General features: G+C 37.7%; 1 protein-coding gene across 4 annotated transcripts in view; it reads left to right on the top strand.

Moving 5' to 3' along the window:
* DCDC1 (doublecortin domain containing 1) overlaps positions 1-26,130 on the top strand; it is a 470,261-nt gene extending 444,131 nt beyond the window's left edge. For all 4 annotated transcript variants that reach the window (XM_059875151.1, XM_015474817.3, XM_015474816.3 and 1 more), the window contains 5 exons: positions 519-620; positions 6,509-6,645; positions 7,903-8,082; positions 22,157-22,307; positions 25,630-26,130. In XM_059875151.1, the coding sequence (XP_059731134.1) occupies positions 519-620; positions 6,509-6,645; positions 7,903-8,082; positions 22,157-22,307; positions 25,630-25,778 (719 nt within the window). In that variant the 3' untranslated portion in view covers positions 25,779-26,130. The remainder of the gene's footprint in view (positions 1-518; positions 621-6,508; positions 6,646-7,902; positions 8,083-22,156; positions 22,308-25,629) is intronic.
* Positions 26,131-26,499: the final 369 nt, after the last annotated feature.

The raw sequence follows: 26,499 nt of genomic DNA, 5'->3' as shown, positions 1-26,499 counted from the left end.
TCTTACTGGAATGGAGTATTCTGCATAGAAAATGTCTAATTTAGTTGATAAAGAGATTCTTGGTCTATAAGACTGAGAATAATGGTATACATTAGAAAATAACAAATGAGTTTAATTCACACTGAAGACGACCTGTCTGCACATTTTCATTTTTAAGAATTGCACCCTTTAGGCAGTAGGTGGATGTTTAAAAAATGAATGGTTCCAAGCCAGGCTTTCATCACCTCCAAATAGTTTGTGGAAGTAGAAAATGAAATATGGCTATTGCATATGGTAAATCTATATAATAAAACAACACTGTTCTTCTTTTCCCCCTGCATTCCATAAAAAAATGCCTTAAGCCCTGTCATCTTTCAGATGAGGTTTCTTTTAATGACCCTTACCTTTTAATTACTTATTTCTAATTGAATCTATTTCTTGAAGCAGAAACTTCTTTTTATAAATTATTGGCTTGCATGATAAATTATTGTTGATAAAAAGAATGCAAAATAAAACATTATGTGTTTTTATTATTCTAGCTTTGAAGAAAGCAGAAAAAATAGAAAGACAGAACTGGCTTAAAAAGGACAAAATTTTGGCTGATCTAGATGTCATGAAACACAAAATGAGACAGTTAAAAGGTCAGTAAGAACGAAATCAAGTATCACCACGGTTACGTGTAGTCTCAATTTTCTGGTAGTTTTTTTTCTACCATTAGATACCAGATGTTTAACTGAATATTTTATATTACAAAAATCACTTGAGAGAGTCTAAAATTTAATAATATATCTTCTTAGTACTGACTTTTATACTTGTAAATTTTATATTAATATGAATATCACATGATTTATATAGATGCATTTTTAAAATTTGGAGGATGTGTGGATCCTGTAACCAGCTTACTGATTTTGAAACAATTCCTGAACTGACATTTTGTGGACTTTGGAATTAGTCATTAACAAAGCTTTCTGTTATTTCTTGAGTATTTCTTGGGAAGAAGTTTTGTTAAATTAATCTGAATAAGGACTGAATCTAAGTTCTTCCAAAATTAGTGTCTTTATCTCAGAAGGGCTCTCTCTCGTTATGCAGCGTAAGGTATGTTATTCAGAGACAAAGTGATAAATTGACAATATTAGTCTTCTTCTTTCATCCTTTTTGTCACAGAATTTAAGTTTCTGATCTTATGTTGTTCCCAGTGCTTGAGACACTAAATGATTCTTTGAGGATGAAAGTGCATTATGGACTTAGTCTGAGAAGGAATCCCTTTCAGGCTCTGTTACTGCCATAGCAGGATTTCAGCTCCTGAGTATTTGTACTGTCTGGCGTCAGAAACACATGAACCTCACGTCAATAAATGAGACAATTAGTTCTAAGTGCCCTAGACAGCACTCTGGGTTGAAAGGGCTGTTTTTCAGTTTTTACCGAAAGAATTATTGCATCTAATTGAGAAGCATCTATTTCTATTGCTAACCTCTACTACTCTAACTTCTAGATATCTTCATTTGAAGGTACCATGGACACGTCTATGATAACTAAAGTTGCCATATCCCCATGTGATGACCATGTTGTTGTTTAGTCACTAACTTGTGACCCCATGACTGTAGCCTGCCAGCCTCCTCTGTCCATGGGAATTTCCAGGCAAGATACTTGAGTGGCTTGCCATTTCCTTCTCCCGCAAATCTTCCTGACCCAGGGATTGAACCTGCATCTTCTGCATTGGCAGGTGGATTATTTACCACTGAGCCACCTGGGAAGTTATCTTATCACTATTTTATTTCATATCATATTATATATCACACCAATGCCTCCTTTATTTCTTCTGTATACATTGCCACAATCCACTGAGGTATTCCAGCTCAAGGACCTGGGAGTCATCCTTGGCATTTCCCTCTCTTACTATCTTTAAGCAAATATCCTTAAGTCTTATTGTTTTGAATGTGTTATTTTCAAATGAGTTCTACTGGCCTTATTTCCTACTATCATTATCCAAGTTCAAGCTATTGTTGCCTATTCCTTGGGTTACTGGACCAGCTTTCTAACTGATCTCCCTGCCTCCCAACTTGATAGTGGTATCCATCCTATGCATAAAGGTGACATTCTGGACCTGGAGTGATAATGCAGAAAGGCAAAGGAGTTACACTATTCCAGGCATAAAACCTTTCAAAGTTCCTCATTATCTTTATGGCAAAAGTGAAAGTCCTTAATATTGTCCTTCATGATCTGGTTCTCTGGAAACTTCTTCCTCCCCTTATTCATTCCACTCCACCCATGTGGAGTTTTTTTTTTTTTTTCAGTCCCCTAGACTTATAGGTGGGGAAGGCAATGGCACCCCACTCCAGGACTCTTGCCTGGAGAATCCCATGGACAGAGGATCCTGGTGGGCTGCAGTCCATGGGGTTGCTAAGAGTCGGACACGACTGAGCGACTTCACTTTCACTTTTCACTTTCAAGCACTGGAGAAGGAAATGGCAACCCACTCCAGTGTTCTTGCCTGGAGAATCCCATGGACAGAGGAGCCTGGTGGGCTGCCGCCCATGGGGTTGCACAGAGTCAGACACAACTGAAGTGACTTAGCAGCAGCAGCAGACTTATATGCTTTCTTAACTCTGAACTTTTGATACAATTTAGTTTCCTTTTGACACAATTTAGTTCTCTCTCCTGCTTTTTTAGATCACTTCTCATTATTTACTTTTCAGCTTACTTTCCTAATATTCTAGGTCAGGAATAGTATGGTTTATCATATCCTGAACCTCCCATCTGATAGCCCGTATCATTTTATTACATACTGGATCATATGACTATTTCTCCTATGTTACGTTATAAATTTTCCTATACCCTTATTTTTCCTCTGAGTAGTTGTGGAATTATTTAATTAAAGAATAACCGGAATTTCAACCACTTACCCCAATGAGTTTTCTAAGCTCTATTTTAATTTTTATCCAATTAAATCAATAGAAAGTAACGTTAAAAATAGTACCTGGCAGAGCTGCTTTTATTGAATTCTGATTTTATATTATGTCTTTAACTTTTATTATAATTCAGCATTAAAAAGACATTTTAAAATTCAGTTGGCATCATCTACAATATCACTGTTGAAAACAGTCTATTTGGTCAGATGGTGTCCATTATGGGGGAATCCATTAATGTAGTTTCTTTTAGATAAATCTTGTCTGTTACATTTTCTGCTGTTAAATGTAAATTCAGAATAGGTCTTATTAAAATACCTATTCAGAGGATGGTCTTTTCTATTAATAATTGTTGGGATTATGAGAATAAATAAGAACAAGTTTAAATTCAGTTAACTGCAGTCCCTGTTGGATTGTGAGCTTCTTGAGTATTGGATGAAAGAGGAGGTTTGGAAGATATGAATAGTGATGAAATTGATTATATCTTACTATTGTTCAGTTCAGTTCAGTCGCTCAGTCGTGTCCGACTCTCTGCGACCCCATGAATTGCAGCACGCCAGGCCTCCCTGTCCATCACCAACCCCCGGAGTTCACTCAGACTCACATCCATCGAGTCAGTGATGCCATCCAGCAATCTCATCCTCTGTCGTCCCCTTCTCCTCCTGCCCCCAATCCCTCCCAGCATCAGAGTCTTTTCCAATGAGTCAACTCTTCACATGAGGTGGCCAAAGTACTGGAGTTTCAGCTTTAGCATCATTCTTACTATTGTAGCCATTGGTAAATGCAGCAAATGTTCACTGAGCATATACTGTACTAAGCTGATTTTACTTTCATTTGTAAGCATGATCTTTGCTAATATTAATCAAATACTAGTAATAACTTTGTACAATTTTTATGATTAAGTTATAGATGTCAAATATTTATACATGCTTAGCATAGAACAAATATTCAATAAATACTGAGAAGGCTGTCCATTTTCCCACTTAGGGTCTTAGAAACTGATAAACAAAACTGAGGGATGGCAGATCAGGCCAAAGTATCACCTTTGTTACATATAAAGGCAATGCTGGAACATTTTATTTAGTGTGAGAGCTAAATGGAACTGCTAACTAAATCCCAAGTGAGGTGGGCTAATCCTTTTAGGCATGTGTGGTGCTGAACAGAATGGGCCCTCCCGATGAAGAAGAGGCCTGAGGAGAGCTATTCACATGAGACTGATAGTCAGAAAGAACAGCAAAGTACTCATGTGCTCTAATAGTTAGATTTGATTTCCCCCACTCCAGCATTCTTGCCTGGAGAATCCCACAGACAAAGGAGTCTGGTGGACTATGGTCCATGGGGTCACAAAGAGTCAGACATGACTGAAGTGACTTAGCACACAGCACACACACATGATTTGCCCCTCCCCAATCTCATGTAAATAAAATAGAAAATATGGAAAATATAACAAAAATAAAAAACAATTTATTGAGTCCATTTTTGGGGTTTCTATTTATTATTCTTACCTACATAAATAATAGTTTGCTATGAAAACCTTTCCCTAAACCCACACCTTTTGTGATAACATTGCTGCTACTGCTGCTAAGTCGCTTCAGTCATGTTCGACTCTGTGCGACCCCATAGACGGCAGCCCACCAGGCTCTGCCATCCCCGGGATTCTCCAGGCAAGAACACTGGAGTGGGTTGCCATTTCCTTCTCCAATGCATGAAAGTGAAAAGTGAAGGTGAAGTCGCTCAGTCGTGTCCGACTCTTAGCGACCCCATGGACTGCAGCCCACCAGGCTCCTCCGTCCATGGGATTTTCCAGGCAAGAGTACTGGAGTGGGGTGCCATTGCCTTCTCCGTGTGATGACATTATATCCTTTTAAAACATTATAAACCTCCAAAACATGCTGGTTAGAGGCACTGACAAGTGCTTTCATTTTCTTAAGAACATTAGAAACAAGTTGACAAATACCAAATAATGCATAATGTTTTTTGCTGTTTCTTATGTTCAGATCCTGGCTCTCAACAGTGTAAATGATAAACTATCAGAGAACTGCCTTTAGTTAAGCAAAATTGTAGTGTTCAAAATGCATTACAAATAAAATATTTATTGAGATATTATCCATAAGAATTTATGTGTCCTAAATTAATGCTACCAGCACATTATGAATAGAGTCAGCTAAAAGCTATATTTAACATAAATTCGTGTTGTGCATTTTTCTGGCACCACTATGCTCTTCTCCCAAGCATGCTGGCTAATGGCCTTGTCACTGGAATTCATTGGCTGTTGACTCAATTATGTTTTCTTCACATCCATAAATTGCATATGAATGATAATAAGGTACATAGAGTTCTGATTTCCCTGAAAAGTCATTGCTGCCACGTATTTTTATTGCTGGATCTATTTTCACAAACTTGAGCTATAAAAGCACCAGCGCTGTATCCTCTACAAATACTGAGTTATTTCCAGAGGGCCGTGTTCATAGTCAGGGTATGAAAACCTGCACGTTAAGAGTCCCCTGGCAACAAAATTAGGACTTGACTTCATTTCAGTATTTCTATTATTTTATCCATCTAAGTGTTACTTTCTCAAAGAAGCCTTCCCTGACACAGCAGACTAGGTCAGAAAGGCCTGTTACATGATTTTTTACACACCCTGTACTTCAGGGGTGCAACACACTTACAATCAATTATTGGTGTAATCATTTCCTTGACATTTGGCTTCCTTTCCAAAGTGTAAGCCTTAGAGGCAAGGGCTTGGTCTCCTACATGTTTGTATTGGCACCATCTAGCACCATGTCTGACTCATAGCTGGTGTTCAGCATCAATTTCTAGAAGGGATATACCAGAGAAAACATTATTTGTACCTTAAAAAGTTGGGAGATCAACTTCTCTGAGTATGAGACTCAGTGCTGAGTATATCTTCAACCCAGAAAAAGGAAACAATTTAATAAGTATGACCTTTAAACCTCTTTTATAATGATTGAAAGTCATCTAGCTGAAAGAATACATAAATACAAATCACCACACTTATTAACTTATGCCTGTGATTCTTTAGAATACAGTATTCTAATAAATATTTTCTCTTATTACAGCTTCTTAAGAGCGCAAAGGACACAGCAGAGGTGTCAGAAACTAATCGTGCTCGCGGGGTATTATTAGATAGGAAAAAAAAAGGCCTCCTGTCTCTTGGGTTAATATTATTTTAGAAATACTTAATCCCCAGGCTGCTAAGCTAATTGTGGGGGAAAGGCTTATTATTAGTGAAGAGAACAAAACATATGTTCCATGACTGGAAGAGATGATGGGCTATATAGGTCATGGATTCTATTTGACTAAATTACCACTGAACCATATCGTGGATGAGAGGCTGGGGCCAGTGTGGAAGTCAGCATGTTATCTTTCTTTTTTATCTGTACAGTGAGTATGCATATCCTGGCTATTTAAAGCCTCCAGCTCCCATATGAAGAACCATTGTTAGATCTTATTACCTTAGGCATCTTCGCTTTTATGATATATTTAGTATTTTAGCCTCTGCTCCCAAGTGGAATGATTTATGCATAGAAAGCCAAACCAATTTATTTGAAATCTGAACGCCTATCATCAGAAACAACATTTCTAGTGACTTCTTTCCCCAGGGCGGCGGGTAGCAGCATGTCAGCCAGCCACCATGGTTCCCAACAAAAGCCCTGCACAGCTGGTGGTAGTGGAAGGAGGCTGGACTGAGCAGACTCAAGAGGAAATTAAACTCATGGATCTCATAAGACATACAGAGGTATGCTCTTTAGGACTCCAGACATTAAAGGCTCAGCCTCTTTTATAAGCTTTTAAAACTACAGTATTAAATTTTTTTACATTATGCTATTAATTTATTCTTAGCATCTGGTCGGTTATGACCACATAAGCATATGCCAAGCATTGAGTTGGCATTTGGAGAGTAGCTATCTAAGAGACAGCCAGCTCCTAGGAAAGTCTGTTTTGTTTGAATGGAGACCAGAAATTATGACCTTAGCAAAGAAGAGAAAAAGGCCCAGTGGATATGTACAAAGGTAATTATAATAAGTGTAGTCAAGTTGAGCCTTATGGCTTCATTGCTCATCACTCCTAAGGGTATGTCTCAATCTGTAAAAAGAGGAAGGAGCAAAATACTAATTGCAATGGAGACATTCGGAAGTGAGGAATTCAAAAAAGCAGTTTCAGTCCAGTTGATTAATCAGTCAGGATTGCCAGAAATAAAAAAGTCAAGACAAGAAAGGTCAGCGGTTGAGAGAGGGCTGGGAATAGAGACTGGAGAAAACTTTTTGCTTTGTAAAGTTTTTCATCAAAATGATGTGTTCTTATTTAATAGGGTTTCTCAAATCGTGAAATGTGTTCAATCTAAATCTTAGGCGTGTGCCCAAGTCAAGGTTACTACAAAAAAAAGAAATTGACATTGCTAGAAATATGACTTCTTGCCAAGCTAAGAAGGATAAATCACTGACCAGGGAATGAATGCAAAGCATTGAACTAGGACATGCTTGAAGTAGGATGAAAAGCTGCCTGGCAGGGATCTGGCAGAGTATAAGGGTGGCTGCTGTATTTTAAAAGACAGAGAGTAAAGATTTAAACAACAGTCATGTACATTCCCTTAAGCGTTTCTTGGTTAAAGGAAATGATGTTGTGATTCTAATAAAAAACTCATTTGTTAGATGCAGAGAAATCACTCAGTAGGAGAAACACCATGCACAAATCCAAAAACACATCTCTATTCATTTCTCTAAATTATAAATGAAAGTTAAGTACTTTGCCAAAATAAGTGCCTTATTGTTACTACTCTAATGGCTATTATTGCCTATAGTGATTCACTGAAGCAAGGGGAATTACAGAAGAGTCAGTGATAGGAGATGGTAATGTATTTCCTAAATTTTTTTCAACATAACATACAATGATAAGATATTCCTGTCTTTCACACACACACACACACACACACACACACACACACACTAAACAGACAGTTCTCTAACCATGGCACTCTCTGGACTTTTCTTAACAGGCACACCTTTCTGAAGTCCAAGAACTGCAATCCAAGAGAAATTCTCTCATTGCACCTAAATGTACAGCATTCAAGCAGAGCAACCTGTATAAACAGCCCAATGCAAAACGAGTATGGATTTACCTAAATGGAGGCAGACTTGAAGATGGCACTTATGCCTGGGGCAAAACTATTTCAGAGGTAAATTTAGTGTGAAAGGAGAATGTTTCATAAGGCTAGGTTCAAATGCCAACTCTGACATTTCTAGATTGTTAGATCAGGCAAATTATTTTCCCTCTCTAAACCTCATTTTCTCATCTGTAAAATGGGAGAGTAATACTTTCATCACAGGGTTGAGATGATGATTAAATGAATTTATGTGTATGAAAATCTGGAGCACAGCTCTGCATGACGTAATGTGTGCACCAGAATGACACTTGGCTGGCAGAGAACAATAACAGTTAAACCCTCTGCAGTCAAAGAGTAAAATCGAAACTTGAAAATAATTTAAAATAGTTTTCCTCTTCCATTTTAAGCCTCGTTCACAAAAGCGTGATTATCCTCTAGATATGTTCTCTGTGGGGAAAACCACAGTATTCACTAGAGGAAACCTGTCATATTCTTGATGCCCAGAGTCTGAGAATTATGGCAGACTTTCCACTTTCCAAAAGTAAAAGACTAAGGAAAAGATGAGTAGCAGTTCATTTATTGTTTGCAATATCAGGATACAATTCTCAAATTTGATATTTTGTCTTCAGCTTTAAATAAAAACTTTAGGTACCTAGGAAATGGATTTTGGAAGAATTTCAAAAATTCTTATTTGTTGCAGTGATATCTTATAATACATTGTAAAAATGTTCTTATTATTATTTTGTGAAATGTTTTTTATAATTTTTCTGGGATAAGAGGAAGTCACATAAGGATGAGATGTTGGTGGAGGATGGAGGAAAAGGCAAGACAGTGCAACAGATGAGCCTGGAGGAGTTCATGGAGGCTGCTGGGGCACCTAGAGTGTCAGGGGCATTGCAGAAGGGCTGTGCCCCTCACGGCTGGTGATTCAGAGTGTGATGGAGACAACCCTTCTTTGACAGGGACTTTGAATAAGAACTGTGAAAGCAATTACATCTCAGAAGTTGACAACAGATTTGCTGTGCTTGAGAAAGAGAAAAATGCAGACAATACATTCAAAACTAGGAATGTAAGCAAAGGGACTTTATACACATGAAGAAAAAGAAAGTGATTTTTTAAAAATGAATGAGAGCTTTTTCAGGAGAGAATATCCTAGAACAATTTCTATAAAAAAGCTGAAACGTTTCTCAGAAAATCACAGTTTATTAAATTGTACCTAACCATTGCAACAAGAGCTCATATGTTAGTGAGGGAATATGAAATGATTAATAAATAAAGAGTAGAGCAGAGACAATAGGATTAAAGATGGACTTTCAAACTCAGGAGAGCAAAAACTTAGAGTAACTTTTATAAAAAGTACATATACCTAGTGAAGGAATGACTTTTGGATTTATGTGACTCTCATGTAGCATGTAAAAGGCACTCCATACATATTATTGCATGACCATATAGTTTTTTTATGAGCTTTGTACATAAAGGGCACTGTGCTAGATGCTATAAAGTATTACTCTAATTTATGTGTGTGAAAAGAGTTTGAAAAGTTTATAGTGTAGTATAATCAACAGGTTAACCTCAATAGTAGTGGTAGCAATAGGAGACATAAAATAGCACATGAGCTGTGTTCTCATTACATTCATATTTACAATTGGCAAAACATTTGAAAATACATCCAGCTTTACTTAGGCTTATAAAGAAATGGGCACTCTCATGGTAATAGGAGTACAACTTTTTGCAGGACCATGTGGCTATACAAATCATAAGAAAATGCACTTCTGTTATTGAATCTTATCCCAAGGATATTTTCATGAATTTATGCAAAGGTTATTTGATAATAGTATTTATCATAGGTTATTTATAGCATAGAAATATTAGAAATAAACACAAATAGGGAGCTGGTTAAATGAATTATAGTATGTAGAATGGGATATTATAAATAAAATCAACTTTAGAAAGAATAATGACAGTAAAGATGTTCAAGATATACTAAATGAAAGAAGCATACTATAAAGCACATAGAGTTGAATTCTATAAACATGTATGCACACACATTAAAGAAAAAGACTGGATGGATTTTATTTTTGGAAGTGTTTATTGGATGGTCTTATTACTGGTGATCTAATAGAGACAGTCTTTCTTTATTATGTGTTTTTCTATGTGTTCCATATTTTGTTATGCTGAACCCAGATTGTAAGAAGAATGCATTTGCTAAGGGAGCTGCCACTCCTTTTAGAGAAGTACTAATGGCACCCCACTCCAAAACTCTTGCCTCGAAAATCCCATGGACTTTCCCGTGGTCCCTGAGGGTCGGACACAACTGAACGACTTCACTTTCACTTTTCACTTTAATGCGATTGGAGAAGGAAATGGCAACCCACTCCAGTGTTCTTGCCTGGAGAATCCCAGGGATGGGGGAGCCTGGTGGGCTGCCGTCTATGGGGTCGCACAGAATCGGACATGACTGAAGCGACTTAGCAGCAACAGCATGTGATGAAGGTCAGATCAGTAATCCATGCAGGAAGATCAATAGTAGTTCAGAGGAGGGAACATCGTGCCCACCTGGGGTGAAGGAGAAAGCTCCACAATGGACTCGATCAGGACCTCTGGTGGAATTTGATCAATGGGCAAGAGTCAACATTTAGGCAGAGTAAGGATGAGGAGCAGCACACACAGAGGTATGGGTGTTAGATTCATAAACCAATTAAGTATTAATAGATGGTACTTGAACTAAGAAATAGGGAGAGATACAGACAACTGGAGAAATTGTTTAAAAGCATGTATGGTGGAGACCATATACTCTCTGCATAGTCTACGTGGGCTGCCGTAACAAAAAACCACAGACTGGGTGGCCTAGACAACAGAAATATATTTCTCACACTTCTGGAAGCTGGAAATTCCAAGATCAAGGTGGCATCAGGGTTGGTTTCTCATATGGACTCTCTTTCTGGCTTGCAGATGGCTGACTTCTCACCACTGTGTGCTCACACAACCTTTCCTCTGTCCTTATGTGGAGAGAGAGAGCACGCTCTAATGTCTCTTAACCTGAGTGTTGGGGAGGACACAATTCAGTCCATTACACTACCCCAGACTAAAGCGCATGAGCACTAGTTGTCTCTGAATAACAATGGCATAGTAAAGCCAATGTTTGGAGGAGATTAATGTGGGCTTGGTGTATAGAAGGATACTTAGGCAATGTCTAGAAAGCTTTCTGCACATCATTTCTCCTTTTGTTTTGTTAAAAAATGCTCTTTCTAATCTCCTTCCTTTCCTTTTCCATTCTGTTTTTGTTTTTAGGGATCTGTTTGAGATTCTTTGTGATCAATAGAAATGTGTCTTTTCAGGCTATCAGCCTGTAAAGAATACTCCAGGAAAATGGACTGTGGGTATGAATACAGGAAGAGTAGGGTTCAGATTTTACGGTGAATCTGGCTAACAATGCCGATTCCAGAGAAGCTCAGAGTTTCAGTGGCTGGTACTTTTACCTGAAGAATGAGGAACAGAATGCTTTTCAGAGTGCTTCCCTCTACTTTCTGCAACGAAACCCCCAGATGGTGTTTGAATCCCTTAATGCAGGTTTTCCCCTCAACTTTTTTCACTGCTGTGGCTATTCTGGATGATTTAACCACATTCTTCCTACTCAGTCTTTGAACGTGGCTGGCGCATCTCTCATCTCCAACTGATGTAGGGTCATCTGTCATCAGTGCCTCCCCCACCCCCACAGGGTTAGTGGTTCTTTCTTCAGGGCCATCATATTTCTCTAATTTATGACTATCCAAGCCCTTCCTTCTATGGTCCTACAGCATCTGTCTTCTCCCATCCCTGCAATATCTTTCCTATTCCACAGAATTTCAAAACCAATGTGCTCTCTCACAGCCAAGCATAGTTCTGAATGCATGAATGGAAGCTGAATGAATGAGAAACAGATTTTTTTTTTTTTAATTTGTAGAGGGCAGTACCTCATGTCCTCAGGGAATATGAAATAGTTCTGTGGTGCCCATGTGTACCACCCTGAGAGTACCGGGTCTATGAAAACTCACAAAATAGGTGAAGAATTATGTAAAGAACATTGTTCGTTTATTATGATCTTTTGTTATTGCAGAATTTAAACATGTAATTTATATTACCCACTTTAAAGGAGGAACTTGAGTAAATTTACATGTATTTGAAAAGCTGAGAATTAAGAACATCATTAAAGGTCAAAAGTTAACTGGACATTTTAGAACCTAATTGTACTGAAATGTCTTTTTTTCCTCCCAAATTTATTTTTTTTTAAGATTTTTGTAAACTCATTAACTGAGTCTGGTGTAAAATAGATCTTCGTGAAAACCAAGTGAAACAGCTGTAGATTTAACTCCTGTTTGTATTTGGTATATATTTCTATTAAGTAACATTCATTCCCTTGATTATAATGGGCTTCCTAGGTGGTGCTAGTAGTAAAGAACCTGCCTGCCAGTGCAGGAGACATGAGATGCAGGTTCGATCCCTGGGTCAGGAAGATCCTCTGTAGGAGGGCCTGGCAACTCACTCTAGTCTTGCCTGGAGAATCCCATGAACAGAGGAGCCTGATGGGCTACAGTCCATAGGGTCACAAACAGTAGGACATGACAGGCAATTTAGGATGAATTTAACAATTTAGCATGAAGGCGCCCACCTAATTATAAACAGGAAACACAATTTCTATAGACTAGTGACATTTTAGTGGTAAAGTAAGGGAAAATATAAGAGTTATCCTTATGTAGGATTTTTTTCAGGGCCTCCCAGAGTGGCACAGGCTGTAAAAAATCTGCCTGCAATGCAGGAGACCCGGGTTTGATCCCTGGGTTGGGAAAATCCCTTGGAAAAGGAAATGGCAGCCCACTCCAGTATTCTTGCCTGGAGAATTCCATTGGCAGAGGAGCCTGATGGGCTACAATCTGTTGCAAAGAGTTGGACGAAAGTGAAGCGACTTGGCAGCAACATCTGGTTTTTTTCAAGCTGCAGGAATTTCTTCCAGAGACCTATCTACATATTTCTAGGACAGCTCCCCACTTCTCCCAGTCAAGGTAGAAACTCAGTTATCATCCTACTCTTTGGTTGCCTTGGAGCGGAAAAAAATACATAATATTCGCTGCTAGGACTGAATTGTGGTCCCCCTTTTCCCACTTCCAATTCTTATGCTAAAATCCTAACCTCCAATGTGATTGTATTTGGAGACGGGGCTTTGAAGAGGTAATTAATGTTATGTGACCTTAAGGGTGGAGCCCTAACCTGAAATTATGTGCGGGTTTATAAGAAGAGAAAGACAGATTTCTCTGTCTTCTCCCATCATATGAGAACACTACAAGAAGGCAGCGGTCTATAAGCCAGGAAGAGCTCTCACCAGAAACCATATTAAACCACAGCTTGGTCTTGACTTAGCAGGCTCCAGAACTGGTGGTATTCGTTTAGGCAGCCTATGCAGAAGATAGCTACTATTACTACGGAAAATTTAGGAAAAATTTTATGAAACTGTATGAAACCATGTGAATCTGTTGTAATTAATATGAAATTTTGGATTATTTGAAGAATAGATTATTGTTATATTTTCTAATTGTAGAACAGCATACAGTCATTTTTGCATTAAAATTAGAAACAGAAAAAGCACCAAGAAGGAAATGAAAATTCTGACTCCCACAAATAACCACAGTTATTATGATTTTAGTAGATCTATTCACATGGTTTCTATATATTTATACATTTGTTTGCCATTGTCATCATGTTAGATTACATTAATATGTGTAATTATTCATCAAACAAGCTCATGTAACTTTTTGCCTGCATAATTTAATATTCTTTATCAAAACATTATTTTCAATGGCATCATCATATTCTATCAAATGGTTGGATTATTACTTACTCATCCAGTTTTCTATTGTTTGCCATTTAGATTGTTTCTAATTTTGCTATCATAAAACATAATCCTAACATAATGCTAACATAAAACAAATAACATATCTACACATAAATCCTTTTAAAATTTCTGATTATCTCTGCCAAATAAATTCTTAGAAGAATTTCTAGGTCAAATTATGTAGATGTGCTGGAGAATTTTGACAGCTATCACCAGATTGTTTTCTAGGAATATTTCAGCACCTGATGCTCCCACAAGTTTGAATGAGAGTTCCTACTAACATGCTGTTTACATGAGTAATCAGCAATGCTAATTGCAGTCACTTAGAAATATGTATTTGCAAGTTGACAGGAGAGAATGTTATATCTGTGTTTCAATTTATATGTCATTAATTACTTGTAACAGTGATTTTTATTTGTTTTGCTTTATTTTTACCATTTATTAGTAGTCTGTGAATATTTTTCACACTAATATAAATTTTTTTTTTCTATGGCAATAAGCTATGCATAACTTGGTCAGATTTATTATAACAAATTTCCAATTTGCCACAGTATCTGAGAGATTTTTTAAAGTGCAGAAATTAATGTATCTTTAAAAGTTTGTTCTTACTTTTTCAAGTTCCAATAGTATTTTACTATCCTTATATCATATAAGACTTCCCTGGTCACTCAGATGGTAAAGAATCTCCTGCAATGTAGGAGACCTGGGTTTGATCCCTGGGTCAGGGAAATTCCCTGTAGACGGAATGGCTACCCATTCCAGTATCTTGCCTGGAGAATTCCATGGATAGAGGAGCCTGGTAGACTACAGTTCATGGTGTTGCAGAGTCAGACACAACTGAGTGACTTTCACTGTTTTGTGTCATAAGAGACACAGAAGTATAGAACAGTCTTTTGGACACTGTGGGAGAGGATGAGGGTGGGATGATTTGAGAGAATGGCTTTGAAACATGTATATTATCATATGTGAAACGAATCACCAGTCCAGGTTTGATGCATGATACAGGGTGCTCGGGGCTGGTGCACTGGGATGACCCAAAGGGAGGGGATAGGGAGGGAGGTGGGAGGGGGGTTCAGGATAGGGGACACGTGTACACCCATGGTGGATTCATGTCAATGTATGGCAAAACCAATACAATATTGTAAAGTAATTAGCCTCCAATTAAAATAAATAAATTTATATTAAAAATAATAATAAAAATAAAAACAACAAACACACAAAAAAGATTCATCTGATTTTTTCTTAAGATTTTTATAATTGTCTGTTTCCCTCTTACTTTTTAAATTGTGTGAAACTTTTTTCTGGTGTAAAATTTGAGTGAAGCTATTTTCTCTGCTTTATTTTGGGCTTAAAATTACTATCTCAGCCCTACTTACCGAATAATCATTTTTGTTCTTCCCACTGAGTTGGAATACAAACTTTCTGATTATATATACTGAATTCTTATTAGCGTCTTCTTTTAAGTTATCTGATACTTTTAGAATTATTATAGTTTAATATACTTTAAAATCTGATAAGAGTTTCCTATTGTTGTACTTTTCAGTTTTACTTAATTTTCCTTGCCTGTTGATATTTTTAAAAATTTCATTTATGTATTCATTTGTTTTGGCTGTTCTGAGTCTGTGGCTATTGCTGCCCAGGCTTGTCTCTAGTTGTGGCAAGTAGGGGCTGCTCTCTAGTTAAGGCGCGTGGCCTTATTGAGGCAGCTTCTGTTGCAGAGCACGGCCTCTAGTGCATGTGGGCTTCAGTCGTTTCAGCCTGTGGGCTTAGTTGTTACAGTTTCCTGGGCTCTAGAGCAGAGGCTCAATACACAGGTTTAGTTGCTCCATATAATGAGAAACCTTCCCAGAGTAGGGATTGCATTCGTTTCTCCTGCATTGGCAGGCAGATTCTTTACCACTGAGCCACCAGGGAAGCCATGTTGATTTTTCTAGTTGACTTTTTTCTAGTTGACTCAGCACCCTAAAATCATCCTACAAAAGTTTTGACTATAGCTGTGTTAGGCTATTACTTTCATAAGAATTGACACCTTTTAGAATATTCGATCTTTGAAGCCAGATTGAATTGTGTGACATTGTTTTATATATATATATATAAATATTTTTGTCCTTCAATAAAATTTTAAGATTTTTATAAGGGCCTAATATTTTAAATTAATTGTCACTCTGAGCAGCTTTGATGTTGGAATGAACTTCCCCTACTGTATTTCTTAAATACATATCTTTGGTGAACAGCAACAAAAAACAATCAATGATTTATCATTTATTTTGTGCTTGACAACTTTATTAAGCATTCTTTTTGTTAATTTCTCATCCATTTACATAAATTTTCTAAGAATGATATCATATTAAGCTCATATGGTGATGATTTTACCTATTCTTTCAGAAGAACTATTTCTTTTATTTTGATTTTGTTTTATTGTATTGATTAATTAAAAGATGCTTGGTCCTTGGAAGAAAAGCTATGACAAACCTTGACAGTGTATTTAAAAAGCAGAGACATCATTTTGCTGATGAAGGTCCGTAGAGTCAAAGCTATGGTTTTTCCAGTACTCATATATGGATGTGAGAGTTGGATCATAAAGGAGGCTGAGTCCCGAAGAATTGCTGCTTTAGGACTCTGGTGTGGTGAAGACTATTGAGAGTTCCTGATGCTGGGAAAGATTTCGGGCAGGAGGAGGAACGGGCAACAGAGGATGAGTCAATGAGGCATCATTGACTCAATGGACATCAGTTTGAACAGACTCTGGGAGATAATGAAGGACAAGGACGCATGGTATGCTTCAGTCCAAGTAGCTGCAAAGAATTGGATACGACTAATGACTGAACAACAACAGAAACAGTAGTAAAAATAAATATCCTTCAGTTCAGTTCAGTCGCTCAGTCATGTCCGACTCTGCGGCCCCATGGACTGCAGTACGCAAGGCTTCCCTGTCCATCACCAACTCCTGGAGTTTATTCAGACTTATGTCCACTGAGCCGGTGATGCCATGAAGCCATCTCATCTTCTGTCACCCCCTTCTTCTCCCACCTTGAATCTTTCCCAGAATCAGGGTCTTTTCCAATGAGTCAGTTCTTTGCATCAGATGGCCAAAGTATTGGAGTTTCACCTTCAGCATCAGTTCTTACAATGAATATTCAGGACTGATTTCCTTTGGGATGGACTGGTTGGATCTCCTTGCAGTCCAAGGGACTCTCAAGAGTCTTCTCCAATTGATGTTCAAAAGCATCAATTTTTTTGGTGCTCAGCTTTCTTTATAGTCCATCTCTCACATCCATACATGACTACTGGAAAAACCATAGCTTTGACTAGATGGACCTTTGTTGGTAAAGTAATGTCTCTGCTTTTTAATGTGATGTCCACTTTTCCTCCAAGGAGCATGTGTCTTTTAATTTCATGGCTGCAGTCACCATCTTTAGTGATTCTGGAGCCCCGAAAAATAAAGTCTGCCACTGTTTCCATTATTTCCCCATCTATTTGTGATGAAGTGATGGGACCAGATGCCATGATCTTCATTTTCTAAATGTTGAGTTTTAAGTCAACTTTTTCACTCTCCTCTTTCACTTTCATCAAGAGGCTCTTTAGTTCTTTGCTTTCTGCCATAAGGGTGGTGTCATCTGCATATCTGAGGTTATTGATATTTCTCCCAGCAATCTTGATTCCAGCTTGTGCTTCATCCAGCCCAGCATTTCTCATGATGTACTCTGCATAGAAGTTAAATAAGCAGGGTGACAATATACAGCCTTGGCATACTCCTTTCGTGATTTGGAACCAGTCTGTTGTTCCATGTCCAGTTCTAACTGATGTTTCTTGACTTGCATACAGATTTCTCAGGAGGTAGTCAGGTGGTCTGGTATTCCCATCTCTTGTAGAATTTTCCACAGTGTGTTGTGATCCACACAGTCAAAGGTTTTGGCATAGTCAATAAAGCAGATGTAGATGGTTTTCTGGAACTCTCTTGCTTTTTCCATGATCCACTGGATGTTGTCAATTTGATCTCTGGTTCTTCTGCCTTTTCTAAATCCAGCTTGAACATCTGGAAGTTCATGGTTCATGTACTGCTGAAGCCTGACTTGAGGCAGAAATTGATAGAGTTCTTCAGGCACTCTATCAGATCTAATCCCTTGAATCTATTTGTCACTTCTACTGTATAATCACAGGTGATTTGATTTAGGTCATACCTGAATGGTCTGGTGGTTTTCCCTACTTTCTTAAATTTCAGTCTGATTTTGGCAATAAGTTCATGATCTGAGCCATAATCCACTCCCAGTCTTGTTTTTGCTGACTGTGTAGAGCTTCTTCATCTTTGGCTGCAAGGAATATAATCAGTCGATTTTGGTATTGACCATCTGGTGATGTCCACGTGTAGAGTCTCCTCTTGTATTGTTGGAAGAGGGTGTTTGTTATGACCAGTGCATTCTCTTGGCAAAATTCTGTTAGCCTTTCAACTGCTTCATTTTGTACTCCAAGGCAAAATTTGCCTGTTATTCCATGTTATCTCTTGACTTCCTACTTTTGCATTCCAGTCCCCTATAATGAAAAGGACATCTTTTTTGGGTGTTAGTTCTAGAAGGTCTTAAATATTCTTAATGATGGAAAAAAGAAGAAACAGGATCTTTTCCCCTCCATAAATAGAAAGTTGGAATGCTTTGTTTTTTGTTTTTTCCTTTTCCATGTCCCTTTTTAGTGATGTTTTACATTTTTACTTTCCCTATAGACTTATTTTAAAAGTTTAAATTGATTTATTTTCTAACCATTTTTTATAACAGTTATATCATGTTCTAGTGATCTTCCTGCTTAATATGAGTCATTTTATACCATGACTTTTCCATAGTGAAGGAATTTCATTCTTTTTTTTAAATAATCTGAAATGTATCTGAGCGATATGTTTTCTGAATTTTTCTACATATAAGAATATCTTTTGTTTCCTGTAACCAAAGTAATAATTTAGCTGGAAACTGAATTCTTACACTGAAACATTTTCCCCTAAAAGGTTCATTTTCTTTAGTAGTCATTGTTGCAGAAAACAGGTCTAAACATAACTGAATTTTCCCCTCTTGTCTGAAATTCTTACTTTTAACCCAGTTAAAGTTAAATATTAGTCATTTTTTCATTAACTTTGCCATATCTTGGGTTAACCTATTTGATATGAAGACATGTTTGAAAAAAGAGGATTTTCTTCTGTTTTTTTTTTTAATAATTTCTAAAATTTATGTATTCTGAATTCTTCTCCACTAATATAGGTTTAATATCTGATGTCCTGATGTGACAAATGTTTAACTTTTCTCTTATAAATTTTGTCTTATTCTTCCTCTATATCCTAGGAGATTTTCTCAACTTAGTCCTCTCTAATGCAATTTGATTTTCTATAATATTCAGTCTGCATTTTTTCTGTTTTAAAGACAGAGTTTAATTCTACTGCTGAATCTTTCATTTCATTGCCTCTCATTCAGCTCTCTATTCATATCAATTTAAAACTCTGTTTCTTCTCTTACCAGCTGTGTGACCTTGGTTATGATATTTAGCCTCTCTCTTCTCCATTTTTCTCACCAAGAAAAAGAGGATCATAATTATTCCCACAAAATAAAATTAGATTATCCTTAGAAACTTTTAAATAAGTTTCTAGCCCATAGAAATGTGTCAGTAAATTTAAACTGCTATTATGATGATCACCATCACCATCACCATCATTATCTCTGCCTGTGTCTCAGCAATGCTCCTTTCCTTTAAGCTGTGGTCATCTCACTTCTGTGTGTGTGTGTGTCTGTGGAAGTCATATTTTATTAAAATTTGAGGGAGCACAATACAGATACTCTAAAATGTATTTGTGCTCTAAATCTTTTAAAAAAAACCTCCTCACCTTGTGTACAGATACTGTTTATGTTGTAGAATATTTTCACAATCCTCTTATTGCTGAGGTTCATTTTTCTATTTATATCTCCGTGTACAAGGAGAGCTCTATTGACAGGAGACACTAGTTCTCTTTTGCTCCCCTAAATTTTGACTTGGGAACTGTAGGATCCTCCTGTAGATCCTGAATCAGAATCAAATTGCTGCTGACTGGCTACTATTCAGCAAGGGGTGTAGGACTGCATTTAAGTCTTTCCTCCCACTGCTCCTGTCTGACTACCTCCTCTACAATGGGAATGTATTCTGGGATAATTTCTGTTACTGCTCAATTCAGTGCATCCATCCCTTGCTCAAAATACTGGGTGAAAAATTCAGTCTCTGAATTGCATTATCTCATGCAATAGAGAGATTGTCTCTTGTCTTCCTTCATATTTCTGAACCATTTTCCAGATGCAAGATGCCATAAGTTGCCCAGGTCTACAACTCAATTGCTGTGAGTTGTAGCCCCTAATTTTATGTATAAAAAGAAGTATTAGGTGACTGGGGCTCATGCGAACCTGGCTCTTTCATTTTGGGAGAGCTGCTGTCTGGCCTGGATGATAGGTAAAAGTCATACAAGCAAGGTGTGTGGAAATGTCTTACTTTCCTCCTGCTTGCTTATATGTTCTGTCTTAAAGTCTTATGCACACTAATGGAACCACCCTTAGGGGTCTGGCAACAGGTTCAGTGATCTTTTTTAAAACTGTTGACACTTTGCATCTGGGCATGTGTTTTTTTACTGTTTCAAGGAAAATTGAAAGAAATTGAATTAGGCTCTAACAGATAGATTTTTAATTTACCAATTAAAAAAAAACCAACTTTGATGATAATAGAATCATAGAATCCAAGAGGTATTAGACTAAAACTTTGATTTTATAGTTGAAGAGACTCTTTCATAGGCACATTGCCTGACTTGTTTGAGGTCAGACAAAGGCCAGAACCAGGTCAATGCTTTTGTCCTTCTAGCACCTTGCTCATTGGAAAAAAAAAAAAATTTGAGCTATTCTCACAAATCTAGATTCTTCAAGTCAAGATCTTTCACACTGAGCCATTTCTTGAACAGCAAGGAGTCTCTTCTGTATGGAAAAATAGAGAACAATGTAACTTATATGCAGAGTACGTCATGAGAAACGCTGGGCTGGATGAAGCACAAGCTGGAATCAAGATTGCTGGGAGAAATATCAATAATCTTAGATATGCAGATGACACCACCCTGATGGCAGAAAGCTAAGAACTAAAGAGCCTCTTGATGAAAGTAAAAGAGGAGAGTGAAAAAGTTGGCTTAAAGCTCAACATTCAAAAAACTAAGATCATGGCATCCAGTCCCATCACTTCATTGCAAATAGATGGGGAAACAGTGGAAACAGTGGCAGACTTTATTTTGGGGGGCTCCAAAATCACTGAAGATGGTGACTGCAGCCATGAAATTAAAAGATGCTTACTCCTTGGAAGGAAAGTTATGACCAATATAGACAGCATATTAAAAAGCAGAGACATTACTTTGCCAACAAAGGTCCATCTAGTCAAGGCTATGGTTTCTCCAGTGGTCATGTATGGATGTGAGAGTTGGACTATAAAGAAAGCTGAGCGCTGAAAAATTGATGCTTTTGAACTGTGGTGTTGGAGAAGACTCTTGAGAGTCCCTTGGACTGCAAGGAGGTCCAACCAGTCCATTCTAAAGGAGATCAGTCCTGAGTTTTCGTTGAAAGGACTGATGTTGAAGCTGAAACTCCAATACTTTGGTCACCTCATGCAAAGAACTGACTCATTTGAAAAGACCCTGATGCTGGAAAAGATCGAAGGCAGGAGGAGAAGGGGACGACAGAGGGTGAGATGGTTGGATGGCATCACCGACTCAATGGACATGAGTTTGATTAAACTCTAGGAGTTGGTGATGGACAGGGAGGCCTGGCGTGCTGTGGTTCACGGGATCGCAAAGAGTCAGACACGACTGAGCAACTGAACTGAACTGAAGAGAACAAGAAGGACGAGTCTACTGAAAAGCACTGAAGTTCCTCACTGTCTAACCGCATTAAGGAACATTTGTAAACCCTTCTCATCTCCTTCTATTCCTCTTTCTTTTCTTTTTAAATTTTTATCAGAGTAAAGCTGATTTACAATGTGGTGTTAGTTTCAGGTATACAGCAAAGTAAATCAGGACATATACATATATCCACTCTTTCTTTTTTTTTAAGATTCTTTTCCCATATAGGTCATTACAGAGTATTGAGTAGAGTTCCCTTTGCTACACAGTACACCTCTTTCTAGCAATTATAAATAAAATGAATACTTATATCATGATAATAGTTCTCTTCAAGGAGTTGCTTCTTTAATACTTAAACATGCTGTGACACCCCACACCCACCCAGCATGTATCTCTTTGTGTTTCAGCTGCTGAATGACTGCTCCTCTCGTCTCAAGCTGGCCCACCCGGCCAGAGCACTGTACACCCCCGACGGAGAGCCAATTCACTCCTGGGATGACATAGAGCGAGACATGGTTATCTGTGTGTCTACAGGGCGTAGCTTTAGAACTCAGCAAGGTATGAGTGATGATTTCTTTTCCATCATGTTTTTGAAGAATTAAAGCATTCACTTGTTTCTTCAAAGAGCTTTTTTTTTTTTTTTTTTACTGAATTTTATATCCCATCATGATGATTTTTAATGACTATCCTACTCCACACTTTTGTATGCCATATTACTAAAGTTAAATTCCATGTGTTTATTTGCTGGAAGCTCACTGTTGACACTGTTTAATCTAAAGCATTCAACGAAAGTTCTGTTAGTCTTGAGTTTTATCCAAGGGGCTTTAGTTGTAGAAATTCTAAAAGGCCTTCTTTGAAGGTATTCATTTTTTAGCATGCACCCTGCGGAAAGTCAGGCATCCTTGATTTCCTACTTTGCAAGTTATTTAAAACTTAATGCTTCTTTAAAAAACAAATACACTTTACAGATTTATTTTGTTTACTAATAAGTAAATATATGCTTGTTTATTATCTTGTCTGTCTTTCAATAATTTTTTTGATAAATGTTAGAAATGGAAGAGAACATAACATTTGGTATTAAACCAATTCTTGTCTTTCATCCTACTTATCCTGAGGAATTTAAAACCCCTTTCTGGGGTAGGTCTACATTAACAAAGACAGAATTTTCAGGATATCCTGAAAAACATTGATAACATTTTAAAAGAAATCAGAAGATTCAGGAGACATCCATAGCAGTCCAGTGGTTAAGACTCTGTGCTTCCACTGCAGGGGTCACAGGTTCAATCCTTGGTCCAGGGAACTAGGATCTCACATGCCACTTGATGTGGGAAAAAAAAAATTAGAAATGAATTACCTGGGATTTTAAAAATAACTAATGTTAGTTTATCTCTTCTAAAAGCCACCATAAAATTATTATTCAGTTCAGTTCAGTTCAGTCGCTCAGTCATGTCCGACTCTTTGCAACCGCAGCACGCCAGGCCTCCCTGTCCATCACCAACTCCCGGGATCTACTCAAACTGATGTCCATCGAGACGGTGATGCCATCCAGCCATCTCATCCTCTGTTGTCCCCTTCTCCTCCTGCACCAAATCCCTTCCAGCATCAGGGTCTTTTCCAATGAATCAACTCTTCACATGAGGTGACTAAAGTATTGGAGTTTCAGCTTTAGCATCAGTCCTTCCAATGAACACCCAGGACTTATCTCCTTTAGAATGGACTGGTTGGACCTCCTTGCAGTCCATGGGATTCTCAAGAGTCTTCTCCAACACTGCAGTTCAAAAGCATCAATTCTTCAGCGCTCAGCTTTCTTCACAGTCCAACTCTCACATTCATACATGACCATTGGAAAAACCATAGCCTTGACTAGACGGACTTATGTAATATATAAGATATATAAACCAAAAAAATTTTAAAACAGTTGCAATCCTATCTTTACACTTAGCCTAGAAAGGGAAAAAATATGGGAATGAAAACTAAAATGCAGGGAGACAAGGATTTATTGGGATACCTAACACTGTTCTGAGGATACCACACAGATTCCCCCAGCACCATCCTACATCAAAGAAGGGCATTAATCTTTATATTCTTTGTATTTGTCCCCATCATTCACCATAACACCTCACCCCAGTTCTTGGTGACCCTCACTATGTAATTATTTAGAAGAATTACTTAGAATGAACCAGTGATGTTGTTCTTAACAGGAAGTACTAATTGACAGCTTTCTGTATTCCATAGCCAATAAAAGAAGTGTAAGCCAGGTTTCCTTCCCTGAAAGAGTTTTGGATCTAGTTAAGTATATGAACACACTTGAAGTAATTGAATAGTAAGTGGTGTGATAGAAGGTACCTTCCTACTCCTTTCGTTATTTATGCTTAATCTTTCATACTCTTGGGGTGGCCTTCTGTTGCTTGGACCTCACCCTCCTGGCCCCACTGTATTCACTGGGCCTTTCAGATAAATAACAGGCAACCTAGCCAGCTGCTCCTGCTGCTGCTAAGTCGCTTCAGTCGTGTCCGACTCTGCGACCCCAGAGATGGCAGCCCACCAGGCTGCCCTGTCCCTGGGATCCTCCAGGCAAGAACACTGGAGTGGGTTGCCATTTCCTTCTCCAATGCATGAAAGTGAAAAGTGAAAGTGAAGTCGCTCAGTCGTCTCCGACTCCTAGTGACCCCATGGACTGCAGCCCACCAGGCTCCTCCGTCCATGGGATTTTCCAGGCAAGAGTACTGGAGTGGGGTGCCATTGCCTTCTAGCCAGAGAGGTATCCAAAACACAGAGAGAAATGTAGGCTACCTTCCCAGAAGCAAGCTTGTTACCCATAAAAACTGCAAAAAGAAAACTGAAAATGCAAACATTATTCTTCCTACCATTTTATTCCTTGTTCTGTAGACCTTTGACAAGGCTATATAGACATTCATTTTTGCATCTTCAATTCTTTAACCACATCGATTACTATGATGTGAAAGAGCTGTTTCTTCTCCTCTTAAAATGGATCCTCATATTCCTTTAATGGTGAAAGTGTTAGTGTTTTCCCCCAGTTGTCTAAGATCTTTTCATTGGGTGGTATATGTTCTAGAAAATCTAACTGATAGCAGAGAGTCTAACTTAGTTGCTATTAGAAAGTTATTTTATTATATGAACTGCCATTTTATTGTTTTTCCTGAAATAATTAAATGAGAAATAATCATTTGGTAGAAATCTAAACACTCAGAATGCTTTAAAAAAGAGAGAGAAATGCTACTAGCATATATATACATATATATATAGACTCTTGTGAAGGGACGTTTAATGATTCATGCTGTTCATAATTTTTCTGTGACCTACTGACTTAAGTATGTAGTAGAAAATAAGGCAGCTTGGGACTTTCAAAACTAAACGCCTAATAAGAACTTATTTTGTGTACTATAATGTAAAAACATTCAGCATGTGAAAGTCACCAAAGAATCACATTTGGTCTTCGAAAAATGGATTTGTTTTGGCAAAACAAATCAGACACTGTTAGAATGGTGTCTTTCACACAAACCCCTAACAAAATTAAAAGAGCGCTTTATGCCATTTGTCTTCAACTCTGAACACGGTTCTCAATGCTGTGTTTACCATCTTTTCAGTGGGCTCAATTTTTAGACCACTTCTAGGTTAGCTTCCAATTCAGGCTTTATAAAAAGCTTGGAAGGAAGCCCTCTCTAGCAACTGCCATTCTGTAGAAATCCAAAGAATGTTAACACATATCTGATGTGATAAGCAAGTCAAGTGTGTAATGAGAGAGTCTGGCGTGGGAGTCGAGGGTTTCTGAAGGATCTTCGAGTTTTTCATCATCCTGAACTTTTAATTATTTGCTATAAATACATTGACTTGTCTCTCAAAATAATTTTTTTAACAGAGTTAAAGCAACTGGTGGAGATCAGAGCAAATTATGCCCGAATCTGCAGGCAGCAGGGCCCTCAAGCCACAGACATCGTGCTGTCACCATCCACAATGCTGCCTTCCCTGGTACCTTCACACACTGAATTCCTAGCGGAGCCCTCCTAGTTTGTGGTGTGTTTCCCTGGGATAGGTGTGTGGGCATACTTACGTGTTTGCTAGGATGTGATATGATGACTAGTCATCATTCTTAATTTTATACCATCTCCTTTAAACATTATACCCTTTCCATTTTACACAGTGACATTTGATGCCTCAAATCTGTTCTTAGAAAGGCAGCAAAACTCAGCAAAGCAATGACAGTAAACTATCTTAGGTGTATTTTCTCCCAGGAAAAGAAAAAGGAAAATATTTGTTATTACTGAAAAATAGTTTTGTGGGATCAAATAGCATATATTATTATATATGTACTTTTTTCTTCTTATATATAATTTGATAATAAAATAGACTGACAATTGTAGTATGTGTATATATATTTACATATGTATTTAAATTTAGTAGGATCAAGAGTAGTATATGTACTATATATATATATATAAATAATTTTATATTATTCATTTTACATTGGGCTTCCCTAGTGGCTCAAGGGTAGAGGAACTGCCTCTCATTGCAGGAGATGTGGGTTCGATTCCTGCGTCTGGAAGATTCCCTGGAGAAGGAAATGACAACCCATTCTAATATTCCTCCCTGAGAAATCCCATGGACAGAGGAGCCTGGCAGGATACAGTCCATGGGGTCACAAAGAATCAGACATGATGTAGTGACTAAACAACAACAACAAAATATTTTATTATTCTTATATATAATTTGATAATAAAATAGACTGATA

Source organism: Bos taurus, chromosome 15, assembly GCF_002263795.3.
Source record: "Bos taurus isolate L1 Dominette 01449 registration number 42190680 breed Hereford chromosome 15, ARS-UCD2.0, whole genome shotgun sequence".
Taxonomy (NCBI): Eukaryota; Metazoa; Chordata; class Mammalia; order Artiodactyla; family Bovidae; genus Bos; species Bos taurus.
This window is presented reverse-complemented; position numbering and strand designations above follow the sequence as displayed.